The sequence below is a fragment of the Schistocerca americana genome, chromosome X, assembly GCF_021461395.2.
Source record: "Schistocerca americana isolate TAMUIC-IGC-003095 chromosome X, iqSchAmer2.1, whole genome shotgun sequence".
NCBI classification, from domain to species: Eukaryota; Metazoa; Arthropoda; class Insecta; order Orthoptera; family Acrididae; genus Schistocerca; species Schistocerca americana.
Window position 1 is genome coordinate 203,482,220 of NC_060130.1, and position 16,802 is coordinate 203,499,021.

General features: G+C 44.3%; 1 protein-coding gene across 1 annotated transcript in view; it reads left to right on the plus strand.

The window, feature by feature from the left end:
• The first annotated feature begins 729 nt into the window (after positions 1 to 729).
• The window catches only part of LOC124555326, a 371,889-nt gene continuing 355,816 nt past the window's right edge, over positions 730 to 16,802 (plus strand). The window contains exon 1 of the mRNA XM_047129203.1: positions 730 to 829. Within this exon, the coding sequence (XP_046985159.1) occupies positions 775 to 829 (55 nt within the window). The 5' untranslated portion in view covers positions 730 to 774. The remainder of the gene's footprint in view (positions 830 to 16,802) is intronic.

A 16,802-nucleotide genomic window follows, 5' to 3' on the forward strand; every position in this document is an offset into this window, starting at 1 on the left:
ATCAAAATAAAATAAGAGAAATCAGAGTTCGAACAGAAAGGTTTAGGTGTTCGTTTTTCCCGCGCGCTGTTCGGGAGTGGAATGGTAGAGAGATAGTATGATTGTGGTTCGATGAACCCTGTGCCAAGCACTTAAATGTGAATTGCAGAGTAGTCATGTAGATGTAGATCTGTGTTCAGATTATGACGGGCTGTCCACTGAGCCACTTTACCATTAAATCGGAATGGGGTGCGATGGGGAGTTTCCCTTGTTAGAGGGGGTAATAGGGGAAGGAATTAGAGGTAGGAAGGAGGTGATGGGCAGAGAGTGTTGAGAGGAGATGATGGACAAAGGAGGTAGGAGGAAATGGACTGACAGAAAATTGGAAACAATACATAACACGCCGGGAACTCGGCTAGTGGAAGATCAAAACGACAACAAAGTGTTCTGCTACTAGTATCGTACTGAAGAGGAGTTAAATTCCCGGCTCATTACGTTTGCTAGGTAGCTACGCTGTGCTGTGAAACAGGCGGTTAACCAAAGAAGTGGTGAAGCCTAGAATGACACATTTTGCGGAGCACGGTGGCCAGGGCGTCCACCTCGACAGCAGAGGCGCATGCGTGTGGCAGGAGTTGTCCGAGCGGCCGCGAGTACCTGCGGCAGGGAGGCGGCGTGGCGTGGTGGAGGGGAGTGAAAGCCCGCTGGAGTAACGGCGGCAGTGGCGCTGGCGTGGCCCAAATCTCAGCCCCAGCTGACTGCCGCCTGCAGTGAAGATGTAGCGCGCCGCTGGACAACATGCTAGCGGCTACCCTCTGCGCTGGCGCACTGCTGCACCTCCTGCTGTCATGGGGTGAGTCGACTCACGCTGACAGACCGGCGCGCCTGCCCACAGTCGAGAGTTCTCGTGGTCCCGGAAGTGCGGCTACGTCGTTGTCATCGATGTTGCTGACCTCGTGCCGGAAACACTTCCGTAGAAGATCAGTGACTTCGCACGAACATGCTCGCAGCAACAATACGGTTAATTTTGCATTAGCGAGACATATACACCAGTGGCACGAGCGCGCTCAATAAGACGTGTTTGTCGGTTTATTTTAACATCGCACGCACTAGCGTCATTCTGGACGAACAATTGCCACGACTTAGCTATAGCGTTATTCCAGCGTCTCTGACTCAGAAAGCTTGTTCGAAATCGCTAGAGAGAGTGCGTGCAGAACTGTGTTCTGAGTGATATCACGGCCTGTTACTAATGTGCAATATATCTCGCGAGACAAGAGAATTGGAAAATGTGGAATGATCGATACGGAAGTGGATACTTCTTGTGGCCACGGAAACATTCTTTACGGCTGTTCAAGTTCGCAACATCTGCTGTACAGTGCTCTTACCTGATGGTTGCATTACGAGATTATCGCTTGCCTAGACAAGCAGCGCACGCACCTCAAAAGTGTAAGTACACAATGAGGAATGATAAAAGCGCGTGTAGTTTTTAGAGTATAAAGGGTTTTCCTGATTGCCCTTTTTGCAATAAAGAAAGGGATTGGCTCTATATGCTATGGTGGCGCGGAGCAACGCCAATTTGTCAGAATATAATAAGTAGACTGCCGTCTCATACGCACATAATTTATTGACGACCGGTTCGGATGTCAGATCATCCATTACCGAGATTCAAAACACGTTGAAAAAAATGTTCAAATGTGTGTGAAATCTTATGGGACTTAACTGCTAAGTTCATCAGTCCCGAAGCTACTTAACCTAAATTATCCTAAGGACAAACACACACACATATGCCCGAGGGAGGAATCTAACCTCCGCCGGGACCAGCCGCCCAGGCCATGACTGCAGCGCCTGAAACCGCTCGGCTAATCCCGCGCGGCAAACCACGTTGAACGCTCATCACTGTTTGAAAATTAATTATAGCTGCTTTTCCATCCGAAACCGGTCGTTACTAAATTGTAACCTGCCGTAAGACTGTATTTTACGTACCAAATAAAAGAGTGTGCAGGAAGCAATGCGTCTTCCAATTCCTATGAATTAATTTACGACCATACTAACATCTATTGCGTACTAAGCGCGTACGCACACGCACAAATGTTGTTAATTCAGTTCAGTACAGTTCGTACGAAATAAGCAAATACTAGGATCCTAGGACATAAACTGAACTCAAACATAATGAAGTATTTCGAATAGAATGACCTCCTCCATGACAACCAACGTGGATTCCGAAAACATGGGTCATGCAGAACCCTGCTCGCGCTTTTCTAAAAAAATGGTTCACTATGGGACTTAACTTCTGAGGTCATCAGTCCCCTAGAACTTAGAACTATTTAAACCTAACTAACCTAAGGACATCACACACACCCATGCCCTAGGCAGTATTCGAACCTGCGACCGTAGTGGTCGCGCGGTTCCAGACTGTAGCGCCTAGAACCGCTCGGCCGCTCCGGCCGGCATCGCGCTTTTCTCACAGGACACACTGAAAGTCATGAATGAAGGCAGTCAGGTGGATGAAGTGTTTCTTGACTACCTAAAATCACTGACTCGCGACCACACCAACGTTTATCAACAAAAGCACGATCGTATGACGTATCAAACAAAATTTGTTACTGGTTAGAGGATTTCTTCGTAGGGAGGCCTCAGCATGTTATTTCGGAAGGAAAGCGATCGACAAAAGTAGAAGTAACTTAGGGTGTGCCTCAAGAAACTCGTAGACAAAATTAATAATACCGTCCGACTTTTTGCAGATGGTGAAGTTACTTGTGATGAAGTGCTGGTTGAAGAAAGTTGTCCAGTCGTATCTTTATAAGATTTCAAAGGGATCCAAAACTGGCAATTTGCTTTAAATGTGCACAAACATAAAATTGTGCTCTTCACAGGACGTAGACAAATATTATCACATAATATCAACAAGTCAGTACTGCAATCAGTGAAATCGTTAACATACCTAGTTGTAACAATTTAAGTGGAATGATCACACAGGCTCAGTCGTAGCTAAAGCAGGCGATAGGTTTCGGTTCGTTAGCAGAGTAGTGGGAAAATGCAGCCAATCTACAGAGCAGACAACTTAAAAAGTACTTGTGTGTCCTTTCTGTCAACATTGCTGAATAGGGATAACTGCGGATGTTCAACGAATTCAAATAACGGTAGCACGGCTAGCCACAAGTTTGGTTTGTCAATGTTGTGAAATACTATTGTTATCATATTTCTTGTATTATATTTCTTCATATACTTCGAAGTTTTCGGACGACATTCTGAAAAAAAAAACAACCTAAGGTTGGCAGCAGGTGCGGATCAAAATAGTGGTGAGCCATGACACCCCCCCCCCCCAAAAAAAAAACCATATTAGAACAAGAGTTAGTATATTTCTCCGCGAAACTAAAACGCTGGAAAATGTCAAGGAGCTCTAGAAATGAGAGGCTAAGTTTTACAGAGGACACTTTGCAGTTCCCTACCCACGTCGATGCGCTTGCGGCCTGATAAGAAAACAGTTCGTGAGCCCACAGGCGAACCAGCATACCTCAGGAAGATGAGTAAGGCAAAAAGGAAAGGGAAAGACCCTCCACCTGAAATTCCGATATTGGCGAGTGCACACTTCGGTGTCATATTCTGCAAATTATGTCGTTATCAGGGTTGAGAGATACGATTGCTGTTATATTTCTTCTTGTAGTTCGCAAATATTCGGACGAATGCTTTTCGAATGCTGTCTCTCTCTGAACTGATGCAAACAAAAAAATGGTTCAAATGGCTCTAAGCACTATGAGACTTAACATCTGAGGTCATCAGTCCTCTAGACGTAGAATTACTTAAACCTAACTAACCTAAGGACAGCACACACATCCATGCCCGAGGCAGGATTCGAACCTGCGACCGTTGTAGCAGCGCGGTTCCGGACTGGACCGCCTAGAACCGCTCGGCCATAGCGGCCGGCGATGCAAACAAAGGATGATGATTATTATTAGCCGGCCGAGGTGGCCGAGCGTTTCTAGGCGCTACAGTCTGAAACCGCGCAACCACTACGGTCGCAGGTTCGAATCCTGCCTCGGGCATGGATGTGTGTGATGTCCTTAGGTTAGTTAGGTTTAAGTAGTTCTAAGTTCTAGGGGACTGATGACCTTAGAAGTTAAGTCCCATAGTGCTCAGAGCCATTTGAACCATTTGATTATTATTACGTTTTAACATTTTATGTGTTTTATTGATATTATAATTAAAACTGTAGGCATCTATGGTATGTTCTTCCCCCTTCCCTTCCTCGTCAAGAATAGAATCCTGGATAAACGCCTGTTTGGGATACGCTTGACGATAGACCTCAGAGTCATTCTACGGAAGCCTGCTTACAAAAGTGAAGAGAACTAGTACTAAGCGAGGAATCTGTACAAGGTGTCCCAGGAGGAATGCTCAATATCCAGGCATTTGACAGGAACGGTCATTCAAAGCAAAAAAGTCTAATAAGCATGGGCTCTAAAACATATACCTTAAGAGCCATTAGCGTGTTTTCATCTGCGATACTGTGAAACATATCTCTTCTGCTGCAAACTTTTTGCTCTCCATATTTTGAAAGATGGTTGCGAGGACCAAAACAAGAAAAAAATGTGCAGTAAACAAGGGCTTTAAAGTGCATATCTTAAGAGGAGGAGGAGGAGATTAGTGTTTAACGTCCCGCCGACAACGAGGTCATTAGTGACGGAGCGCAAGCTCGGGTGCGGGACGGATGGGGAAGGAAATCGGCCGCGCCCTTTCAAAGGAACCATCCCGGCATTTGCCTGAAGCGAGTTAGGGAAATCACTGAAAACCTAAATCAGGATGGCCGGAGACGGGACATATCTTAAGAGCTATGGGCACTTGTTCCTCTTTGCTAATGTGAAACACGTCTTTCTACTGAACAAGTGCTCATAGCTTTGAAGAGATGCATTTTAGAGCCCATATTTACTAGACAAATTCTTATTATTTTGGCCCATACTACCTCCTTCCAAAATATGGAAAGCAAGTAACTTGCAGCAGAAGATACATGGTTCACATTATCGAAGATGAAAGTACTCGTGGTTCTTAAGGTATATATTTTACAGCCTGTGTCGGCTAGACTCTTTTGCATCGAATTATCGTTCCTGTCATATACCTGAATATTGATCATTCATCCTGGGACACCCTGCGTAGATTGCCTAGCGTTTGCAGACGATTTAGCAATCTTAATTGGCGACATTTCATCAACCCAAAATCATTTTGCGCTCTTGATAGAAACTGCAGAAAAAGTTGGTCTCCAGGTGTCTTTTTCTGAAGACAGAATAGATGACCTGCAACAAACAAGTATCAGAATTCATAGAGGTGAAATATGGGTCATTCAAAACCATGCTCGCGCTTTTCTCACATGACACGCTGAAAGCCACGAATGAAAGCAGTCAGGTGGATGAAGCGTTTCTTGAGTACCGAAAATCACTGACTCGCGACCACACCAACGTTTATTAACAAAAGCACGATCGTATGGGGAATCAAACAAAATTTGTTATTGGTTAAAGGATTTCTTCGTAGGGAAGTGGTGGTGGTGGTGGTTAGTGTTTAACGTACCGTCGACAACGAGGTCATTAGAGACGGAGCGTAAGCTCGGGTTAGGGAAGGATGGGGAAGGAAATCGGCCGTGCCCTTTCAAAGGAACCATCCCGGCATTTGCCTGAAACGATTTAGGGAAATCACGGAAAACCTAAATCAGGATAGCCGGAGACGGGATTGAACCGTCGTCCTCCCGAATGCGAGTCCAGTGTGCTAACCACTGCGCCACCTCGCTCGGTTCGTAGGGAGCGAGGCCTCAGCACGTTATTTCGGAAGGAGAGCGATCGACAAAAGTAGAAGTAACTTAGGCCGTACCTCAAGAAACTCTTTTGGGACACACGCTACTCGTTTTGTATATTAATGACCTCGTAGACAATATAAATATCTCGGTGAAACCATTCAGGAAAATAGTATCGAAACAAAAGCAAATGATTCCAGAATGAGATTTTCACTCTGCAGCGGAGTGTGCGCTGATATGAAACTTCCTGGCAGATTAAAACTGTGTGTCGGACCGAGACTCAAACTCGAGACCTTTGCAAAGGCAAAGGTCCCGAGTTCGAGTCTCGGTCCGGCACACAGTTTTAATCTGCCAGGAAGATTCAAAAGCAAATGAAGTTAAATGCAAGAAGGTGGAAATTACATACCAACTTACGCAAAGTATCAACAACAAGAAATATATCTCTAAGCACACGAAACTAAGACATTACAATATAGTAATTAAACCAGAATGCGTTTATGGATCAGAAACACTAATTTCTTAAAAGGAAAACTGACACTGAAAACACTGAGGGAAAGCAACGCAAAATCGTAAGAAAAGTTCTAGGCCAAAATCTTCTAGACAAACAATACCGACTAAGAGGCAAACAGGAAATCAAAGAACACACAAATATCGACCGTGTCGTTAGAAAACGCAGGTTAAGATTCTATGGAGACATTAGAATAATGAACCCAGGCAGACTTAGAAAGCAAATAGTCTCATTCTTTGACTACTGGTGTAAAGCCAAAACGGATACGATGAAACAGATTGACGAAGTCAAAACTAATCTGAAACTGGCAGGAATTCCACCGGATGATGACAAAATCGGTGAAGTCTTCAGGTCGAAAATTCGCAAGTGGCAAGCTGCTTGAAAAAAAAAAAAAAAAAAAAAAAAAAAAAAATTAAAAAAAAAAAAAAAGAAGAATAAGACTGGACAAGCATGGGCTGAAAAGAGAAAGGAAGCCCACAGGAAGGGAATGGTATGGGCTCGAAGGAAATGCCCACCTCTAAGTACTTTGAGAAGTCCTAATCGATTTATTCGCAAATAATAATAAAGGGAAATCGTGCCTGGTCCAGTTCAGGTTTTCAGCCTCTCCGTGACGTTTTCTCGTGGATGAAACAAACCTATGACCATTCGTGTGCAAGGAGTATCTGCGTAGGCAAAATCTAGAAGTTTCGATCGGCTCGAACGATTTAAACGCGAGAACCAACGGAATGGGACGAGGTGTGATATGCAGGCAAGTGAGTGGTGCAGAAGCCTGAGCGGATGGCGCTGTATTGGCGCGTGTGTCGCGTCGCATACCGTTACACGAATGCCGTGGCCGTATTTCGCCGACTGTGCGCTGAATGGAACGGCGTCGTTTTTGTGTGCTGAAGCGGTAAGTTTCGGGCAAAGACACAGGAAGTGTCCGGTACGGCTGTGGCGGTGCAGTGGCCAAGAAACTGGAGCCTAGTACGGCAGTAGTCATTCCGATCCACGTTTTTTGTGATTCGCCCCAATTACTCCAGGCGTGGGCCGAAGTGGCTCCTTTAACAACTCTATTACCTATTCATGCCCGCTACTTGTCCATGTCAGCTAGTTTTCCCTCTCTAATGACATCGCTAGTGAAGGGACGCTAAACTAAAAAAAACTGTGCGAGGCAAGAAGTACGGACGGTTCGACAAGGGGGAAATTTTAAAAATAATTAGAGACTATTAGTAGCCAGCGTTTTAGCTGCGTGGGGGAAGTCGCTGTCCCGTCATTCAGATCTGCGATAGAAAAGCGGACCATCATCGCTTTAGCTCCCACGTGATATTTCTGACAAGGGAAGTGCGTGTCCTACAACGCTCAGAACCGCACGAAAATGTGCTTAGAATATAAATCGCTCATTTCAAATAACAGTGGTATGAGGCATTCGTATGTAAAAATGCATATCTTAGCACGAGAGACATTTGAATGATCACCTATTCCAGGTCTAAGAGAAGAAACCTGGTAACGCGAAGATACAAAATATAGATAGAATAGGACCGAAGACAACGAAATATTTCCACCCTCATCATTACGTGTACTTCTTTAGCCAATATAAGCTCTACGTGAGAAGGGGCACAGAGTTCGTCGGACTACACTGCCAAAAACCACAAGGAAAGTTACGCGATCGTCATTTCTGTGGTGTCACCGCCAGACACCACACTTGCTAGGTGGTAGCCTTTAAATCGGCCGCGGTCCGTTAGTATACGTCGGACCCGCGTGTCGCCACTATCAGTGATTGCAGACCGAGCGCCGCCACACGGCAGGTCTAGAGAGACTTCCTAGCTCTCGCCCCAGTTGTACAACCGACTTTGCTAGCGATGGTTCACTGACAAAATCCGCTCTCATTTGCTGAGACGATAGTTAGCATAGCCTTCAGCTACGTCATTTGCTACGACCTAGCAAGGCGCCATTACCAGTTGCTATTGGTATTGTAAAGAATGTACAGACAAGAGCTACGTTCAACATTAATGGATTAAAGTTAAGTATTCCACCAGTTACCTCCTTTTTTTCTAAGTTCTAATATCCTTGTCCTGTTCCAGACCTCACGCCAGGCTGCGTGAGCTAAACGCGTGCCTTTCGGCTTCCTCCAAACTCCGTGGGTTGGCTCCTGCCAATCCACAACAATTTCATCATCAGATTTCACTCTGTGCTATACAACGAAGTACAAACCTATGTTAAAATATGCTTGGGAAGAGGCAGGTTATGACAATGGCATACCAATATCATGCTTTCAAAATGTATTTAGCATGTTGTTTGAGATTGGACTGCTTGAATGCAGAAGTGACGTTGAATGTGAAGGTTTGTGGTAACAGGAAGGGCACCCAGCCATCCTGTACTACTATCATTGCCAAATCCAATAATTAACATGCCGAGCTCGTGAAGATATGGGATAAGAGCCAGGAAAAACAACATTTAGACAGAAAATTACGCCGTCGTCTCGGCATTTTCTTATTTCTTGGAAAGCAGCGAAGAACTTCCTTCGTCCATTTATTATCCATGTTGGTGGATACATGGCCAGCCCATTTCTGACAAGGGGAGCCCACGACGTTTGGAACGCGGAATTACTGTAAACTTCGTACACTAGTAGTACTCCATGAGGACAACAAAATGTGTAAGCAGTAGCGCGTACTTCTCAAGCGTTATTGAGAAAATCGCAAGATAATTTCGGTCGTCAAATATATACCTGTGCGTGGCCACTTTTTTCCACGAAAAAAAAAACCTGAGTGAACGGATCAACAAAGAACCTGAAGGGCTGTCATCAGACGTGCGCCACGAACATATTCAGCGACCAATATAGAGCAAAATGAGATAAAAAAAAAAAAAAAAACTGTGGTTAACGTTCAAGCCCCGTAATCAATGGATCGATGGATCGAGTCCCGCTGTTCAGTTTGTTTGATTTCTAACACAGTAATTTTCTTTACTATTTATGAAGTGTTGGCAGAAGAGCCAACACCGTGTTGCTAGAGGAGGCCGAAATGCACGCTTTTAACTCACGCAGACTGGCGTGAGGTCTGGAACAGTTAACGGAATTTATAGTAGCAAATAAAGTACGTAGTTTATGTAATACTTAACTTTAATCCATAATTGGTGTACATCGCTCCACAAGATAAATATCAAATGCTATGGCGCCTTGCTAGATCGTAGCAAATGACGTAGCTGAAGGCTATGCTAACTATCGTCTCGGCAAATGAGAGCGTATTTGTCAGTGTAGCTTCGCTAGCAAAGTCGGCTGTACAACTGGGGCGAGTGCTAGGAAGTCTCTCTAGACCTGCCGTGTGGTGGCGCTCGGTCTGCAATGACTGACAGTGGCGACACGCTGGTCCGACGTATACTAACGGACCGCGGTCGATTTAAAGGCTACCACCTAGCAAGTGTGGTGTCTGGCGGTGACACCACAATTTATATTACAATTTATATCATGGGAAAAATGCGTGTAATCGGATGAACTTTTATTAAATTTACAATTTTATTTGGCAGTCTACAAATTTTTATTATCACAAATAAAACAATATTCATAAGTACCGACTAGTAAACGACCAAATGCATAAAGTGATACTGAAAATGTATGCTTGTCTGTGATTTGAGAAATCCCTTATACGTGGAAGGAGTCCTGAACGACTTGTTACCTCCAAGTTTTGACTGGTACAGACTGCTGTCGAAAGGTGTACAATTATTCGTCGCTTTCGACATTACGAGTACAAGTTGCAGGATGGTATTTTTCGTAAAAACGTGGAAAACATAAAGTTAAACTGCACCTGCTGAGTAAATGCTATGTTTCCGCATACCCAAGGTCTTTTGAGGTTTTCCGTAGAAAAACAAACGTCGTTAACATATTCAAAAATCTCTCTTTCAGACGATAATTTAGAAGCAAACCATGCATGACGCAGCATTTCTTTAAATATCGGCGCTCATAATTGGTCATTCAGTATCGACTGTATTTTAATAGCGTCTTCACGAGTAGCAATTTCTCGTTCTCTTTTGATTAAATACGCACAATTTTGAAAACATGGACAAGCATACATTTTCAGTATCACTTTATTTGTTTGGTCGTTTACTAGGCGATAGTTAATGAATATTATATTATTTGTGATGATAAAAATTTGTAGACTGCCAAATAAATTGTAAATTTAATAAAATTTCATCCGATTACACGTATTTTTCCCATTATATCAATTGTAATATAAATAGTAAAGAAAATTAGTGTGTTAGAAATTTAAAACACTGACGAGCGGGACTCAATCCATCGATCCAGTGGTTACGGGGCTTGAACGCTAACCAATCGGCTGCCGCCGCTTCCTGGTAAAAAGTGGCCACGCACAGGTATATATTTGACGACCGAAATTATCTTGCGATTTTCTCAATAACGCTTGAGAAGTACGCGTTACTGCTCACACATTTTGTTGTCCTCATGGAGTACTACGAGTGTGCGAAGTTTGCAGTAAATCCGCGTTCCAAACGTCGTGGCCGCCCCTTGTGAGTCTCCCAGACCAGCCGGTTCCCTGATCCATTTCATCTTTTCCTGTCTCTCCGAGTCACGCATCTTTACCTTGTTCAATGAGACACCCTCAGTTTATGGATAATTTTCACATTAAACGTCCATGCCTCACTGCCATATGTCGATAGTGATACTATAATTATTTTTATTTCTTTTAGTACAATCACACAACACGTTTTAAATTGCGGTTCGTTTCGACCACACATTAGCGGTATTTAGATTCCATACCCCGGCGTGCCCTTAAGTAATATAGGGAAAGCACGGAAAATCTAAATCTAGATAAACGGAGGATATTCGATAACCGCTTGTCTCTAATGCGAATATTCATGATCAAAACTGTAGTAACTTCGGCCATCTGTCGCACTTAGGACCGAGGTAGCGTAGTGTCACGATCCACGGTGGAGGATAGACACAAAAGCGGTTCACTGAAAACCACAACCATGTCCTGCGCGAGGTCCGAATCTGCCGTTCCGCCTCACCACCCAGTGAAGCTACTCCGAGACGACGGACATCAACAAACATGCGTTGTCCTAAGAGTAAAACTGTGTATGTTTGTGTTTGTGTGTGTGTGGTGGGGGGGGGGGGGGGGGGCGTTGTTAGTTAAAAGAAAAAGAAAAAAAATGAATACAATTGTAAAGTTATCGGACAATAAGTAGTACCGCATCATTTGATGTACGTCCCTCCCTCCCACTCCCACTCTCCGTCCCCACGAATAGACGTTGCAGATTCACTGCACACTGCCAAGTTGTTGTTGTGGTCTTTAGTGCGAAGACTGGTTTGGAAATTTGTGGTAAATTCCTATGGGACCGAACTGCTGAGGTCCCTAAGCTTACACACTACTTAATCTAACTTAAAATAACTTACTCTAAGGACAACACACACATCCATGCCCGAGCGAGGACTCGAACCTCGGACAGGGGGAGCCGCAAGAAACCGTGGTAAGGCGCTTGAGACCGCGCGGCCCGAAGAGCGGTTTGATAGAGCTGTCCATGCCACCCCATCCTACAGACACATTACTGGCCTGCATCCACCAGCGCAGAGGCATATAATGCCGCCTAAATCGCTGTCAGTCAAGAGGTGGGCATTTCAGTGCGACGTATGAAAAAGTTCTAAGAGAAAGGGGATTTCAGTTTTATTTCTGAATTTCTAATTACGCTGACTGAGGAAAAAATCTATGCGATATGGTGGAATAAGCGATAATTACAGACTTGCAAGTTTACTTCGATGGTTTTAATGTTACTCGCGAAGCAAGTAGCTTTTCCTCCATCATCGTTCCTTTTTAATGAAGAATAGTACAATAACGCGAGTGTCTTCTTCAGTTTGTATTCCAGAGAAACGTGACTACTTTCATACTACACATTTTCGTCTGTCGCGGCATTTTTGTCGTCTCCGTAGACAAGCTATCACGTTTTGCTGGAATTACGATGAATATCCAGTTTACTAGATGCTCTGTGGGCTTGCACGCCGTATTTTCTGTCACCGCAAAGTTTCTTTAGGGGTGTCGACAGAGGTTAGGCAGTAGCTGTAGCAAGGAATTAACATTCACGGGAATCGAGGCCCAAATTCCAGTCCCGCCACCGAGATTTCGACTCTAGGTTCGTAATCATTTCCTTGAATCATTTTGGCTGAATACGGGCTTCATCAAATCTGGATGGCCGGATGCTATTCATGCCATGCAGCACTCAGTATAGCACGTTCCAGTGGACGAATTGTCAGTCTCCATCCTTCGTAACGTCAAACGCATGTCTTCCAGCAGAGAGGACAGGAAGTGTAGATGCGTCTCGCCTGTAAGGTGTCAAACGATGCCGATCCTCGAGAGGTCTAATGCGCAGAACCGCAGCAGTCGTGGGGAACGGTACTGCTCTTTGACTCGAAACCAAAGCTTGTCGCTCACTGAATGTGCTGAATAGCGGGGTACACAGTATGAACAAAATGGTCTCTTCAAATGGCTCTGAGAACTATGGGACTTAACTTCTAAGGTCATCAGTCCCATAGAACGTAGAACTACTTAAACCTAACTAACCTAAGGACATCACACACATCCATGCCCCAGGCAGGATTCGAACCTGCGACCATAGCGGTCGCGCGGTTCCAGACTGCAGCGCCTAGAACCGCTCGGCCACACCGGCCGGCTGGTCTCTTCATTGGTTGCTAGCGTTGCTGCCTCTGGATTGTGGGGTGCCGGGATCGATTCCCGACTGGATCGAGGATTTTCTATTCCTGGAGACTGGGTGTTTGTGTTGTCCTCACGATTTCACCATCATTCGGGAAAGTGGCGAGGCTGGACAGTGTAAAGGTTGGGATTTTGTATAGGCGCCGATAACCGCGCAGTTGAGCACCCCAGAAACTGACTATCGTCATCAGCATCATCATCAACATCATCATTTACCACTGGTGCCGTGTATTTCCAGATATTTGTTCATTCGACCTCGTGCGTTACATACCCTCTAAATTCTAATGAGTCGTCTCGCAGAGTTTGACTGCATTGTTCAAAATCAAACTGTGTTAGTAAATCAGTGACAGCCCCACGATTTTACATTTGCTCAAAACCCACACCATAAAGAGAAAGTTTTATCAGAACTGGTTTGGAATTGCTACATTATTAACGGGACGAAATCGATAGATGTAAACATAGCTTCGGGAGGACAACCTACCCCGAGGGAGTGTTAAGTTGCGGTCACTATTTAGCCTACAACACCTACAGATGAACTAACGATTGGATGAGTCGGAAGCTCGGCGAGCTGTTGTTTATAGGAAGGTTGTGCCGCCGAAAGGCTGTAACGAAATACAGTAAGATTTGCGGAGAATCAGCGATTGGTGCAGCGAGTGGTAGCTTGCCGTGTATGTAACGTGTTGCACCAAAATAGAGCTATTATTTTTGGATCACACTATTAGCGATAATACACAGGAATCAGTAGGAACCGTAAAATACACAGGGGAAATCCCCCGCAACTACCTAAAGTTCTTTTTTTTATTAATCTTAGGGGACTTAAGTCCCTAAACTTACACACTGCTTAACCTAACTTATCCTAAAGACAATCACACACACCCATGCCCGACGGAGGACTCGAACCTCCGCCGGGACCAGCCGCACAGTCCATGACTGCAGCGCCTCAGACCGCTCGGCTAATCCTGCGCGGCACCACTTAAAAGTAAAATCGTCATATAAAACTAGTTGTAGGGTAATAAGATGCTAGGATGAGATTCCTTAGAAGAATATTTAACTTGCAAAATACTCGTTCCGTAGATTACTGGATATCATTCGTCAGTCTCGGACTCTCCCCAGGTGGGATTCGTCCGAAAGATACAAAAAATCTACCGAAGAGCGGCTGGTTTCGTCACACGTGTTCGTTTAGTAAAGTCGAGGCCGTTACGGAAATGCTCGTGAAACTCCAATGGCAGACGTTACAAGGCAGGTGTTAACCATCACGGAGCAGTTTCTTGTTAAAGTTCTGAGAGCGTAGGTTGCAAGAAGAACCAGACAGTTGTCCGTTCCACGAGCCATTCGCACATGGAACAAATGGTTCAAATAGCTCTGAGCACTATGGGACTCAACTTCTGAGGTCATCAGTCCCCTAGAACTTAGAACTAGTTAAACCTAACTAACCTAAGGACATCACACACATCCATGCCCGAGGCAGGATTCGAACCTGCGACCGTAGCGGCCGCGCGGTTCCAGAATGCAGCGCCTAGAACCGCTTGGCCACTCCGGCCGGCGCACATGGGACAGGAAGTGGGGAAATGACTTTGGTACCAGGATTACTCTCCGCTCTATACCCTTACATGATCAGCGGAAAACAGATGTAGATTTAGATGTAAATGCGTGTGCTACACTAATAAACGGTACTCGTTTGGTGATCATTAGTACACCGGATGAGGACGTTTTAGTGAGTTGTATTTCTTCAGCAATTAATTTTCACGTTGGTAATTAGTTCCGAATGCATCCTAACTTTCATTTTCATTGTCATCCAACACAATGCAGACGTAATGCTACTCTTAATACACAGTTTCACCACCATATAGCCATCTACGCCGGGCTGAGGCGTAATCCTCCAGGTTTAGAATGACCTCGGAAGGCTGCCCCAGCCAACACTTTCCTTAATTCTTTCCATTCCTCGAGAGGATCTGTACCATATAGAGCTATTTATCGTCATCACTTTCTTTTATTTTTTTTTCATTTGCGAATGGGAAATTGGAAGACTATCTTTCAACGTATATGACGCTCTGTAATTTCGTTTCCACGTTTGTTACGCATTATATTTGAAAATATGCAGAATGCGACAGAATAGCTCAGAAAAAAACTCTGCTACAGGTTTACACGAGTAACATCTTTCTTGAAGTAAGTTTTATTTGCGGTTACTGCACGCTACGTCCTTATGAACGTATGAATATCAAGAGCTCAGATGGCAACCCAGTTCTAAGCAAAGAAGGGAAGGCAGAAAGGTGGAAGGAGTATATAGAGGGTTTATACAAGGGCGATGTACTTGAGGACAATATTATGGAAATGGAAGAGGATGTAGATGAAGACGACATGGGAGATAAGATACTGCGTGAAGAGTTTGACAGAGCACTGAAAGACCTAAGTCGAAACAAGGCCCCGGGAGTAGACAACATTCCATTAGAACTACTGATGGCCTCGGGAGAGCCAGTCCTGACAAAACTCTACCATCTGGTGAGCAAGATGTATGAAACAGGCGAAGTACCCTCAGACTTCAAGAAGAATATAATAATTCCATTCCCAAAGAAAGCAGGTGTTGACAGATGTGAAAATTACCGAACTATCAGTTTAATAAGTCACAGCTGCAAAATACTAACGCGAATTCTTTACAGACGAATGGAAAAACTGGTAGAAGCGGACCTCGGGGAAGATCAGTTTGGATTCCGTAGAAATGTTGGAACACGTGAGGCAATACTAACCTTAAGACTTATCTTAGAAGAAAGATTAAGGATAGGCAAACCTACGTTTCTAGCATTTGTAGACTTAGAGAAAGCTTTTGACAATGTTGACTGGAATACTCTCCTTCAGATTCTAAAGGTGGCGGGGGTAAAATACAAGGAGCGAAAGGCTGTTTTCAATTCGTACAGAAACCAGATGGCAGTTATAAGAGTCGAGGGGCACGAAAGGGAAGCAGTGGTTGGGAAGGGAGTGAGACGGGGTTGTAACCTCTCCCCAATGTTATTCAATCTGTATATTGAGCAAGCAGTGAAGGAAACAAAAGAAAAATTCGGATTAGGTATTAAAATCCATGGAGAAGAAATAAAAACTTTGAGGTTCGCCGATGACATTGTAATTCTGTCAGAGACAGCAAAGGACTTGGAAGAGCTGTTGAACGGAATGGACAGTGTCTTGAAAGGAGGATATAAGATGAACATCAACAAAAGCAAAACGAGGATAATGGAATGTAGTCAAATTAAATCAGGTGATGCTGAGGGAATTAGATTAGGAAATGAGACACTTAAAGTAGTAAAGGAGTTTAGCTATTTAGGGAGCAAAATAACTGATGATGGTCGAAGTAGAGAGGATATAAAATGTAGACTGGCAATGGCAAGGAAAGCGTTTCTGAAGAAGAGAAATTTGTTAGCATCGAGTATAGATTTGGGCGTCAGGAAGTCGTTTCTGAAAGTATTTGTATGGAGTGTAGCCATGTATGGAAGTGAAACATGGACGATAACTAGTTTGGACAAAAAGAGAATAGAAGCTTTCGAAATGTGGTGATACAGAAGAATGCTGAAGATAAGATGGGTAGATCACGTAACTAATGAGGAGGTATTGAATAGAATTGGGGAGAAGAGAAGTTTGTGGCACAACCTGACTAGAAGAAGGGATCGGTTGGTAGGACATGTTTTGAGGCATCAAGGGATCACAAATTTAGCATCGGAGGGCACCGTGGAGGGTAAAAATCGTAGAGGGAGACCAAGAGATGAATACACTAAGCAGATTCAGAAGGATGTAGGTTGCAGTAGGTACTGGGAGATGAAGGAGCTTGCACAGGATAGAGTAGCATGGAGAGCTGCATCAAACCAGT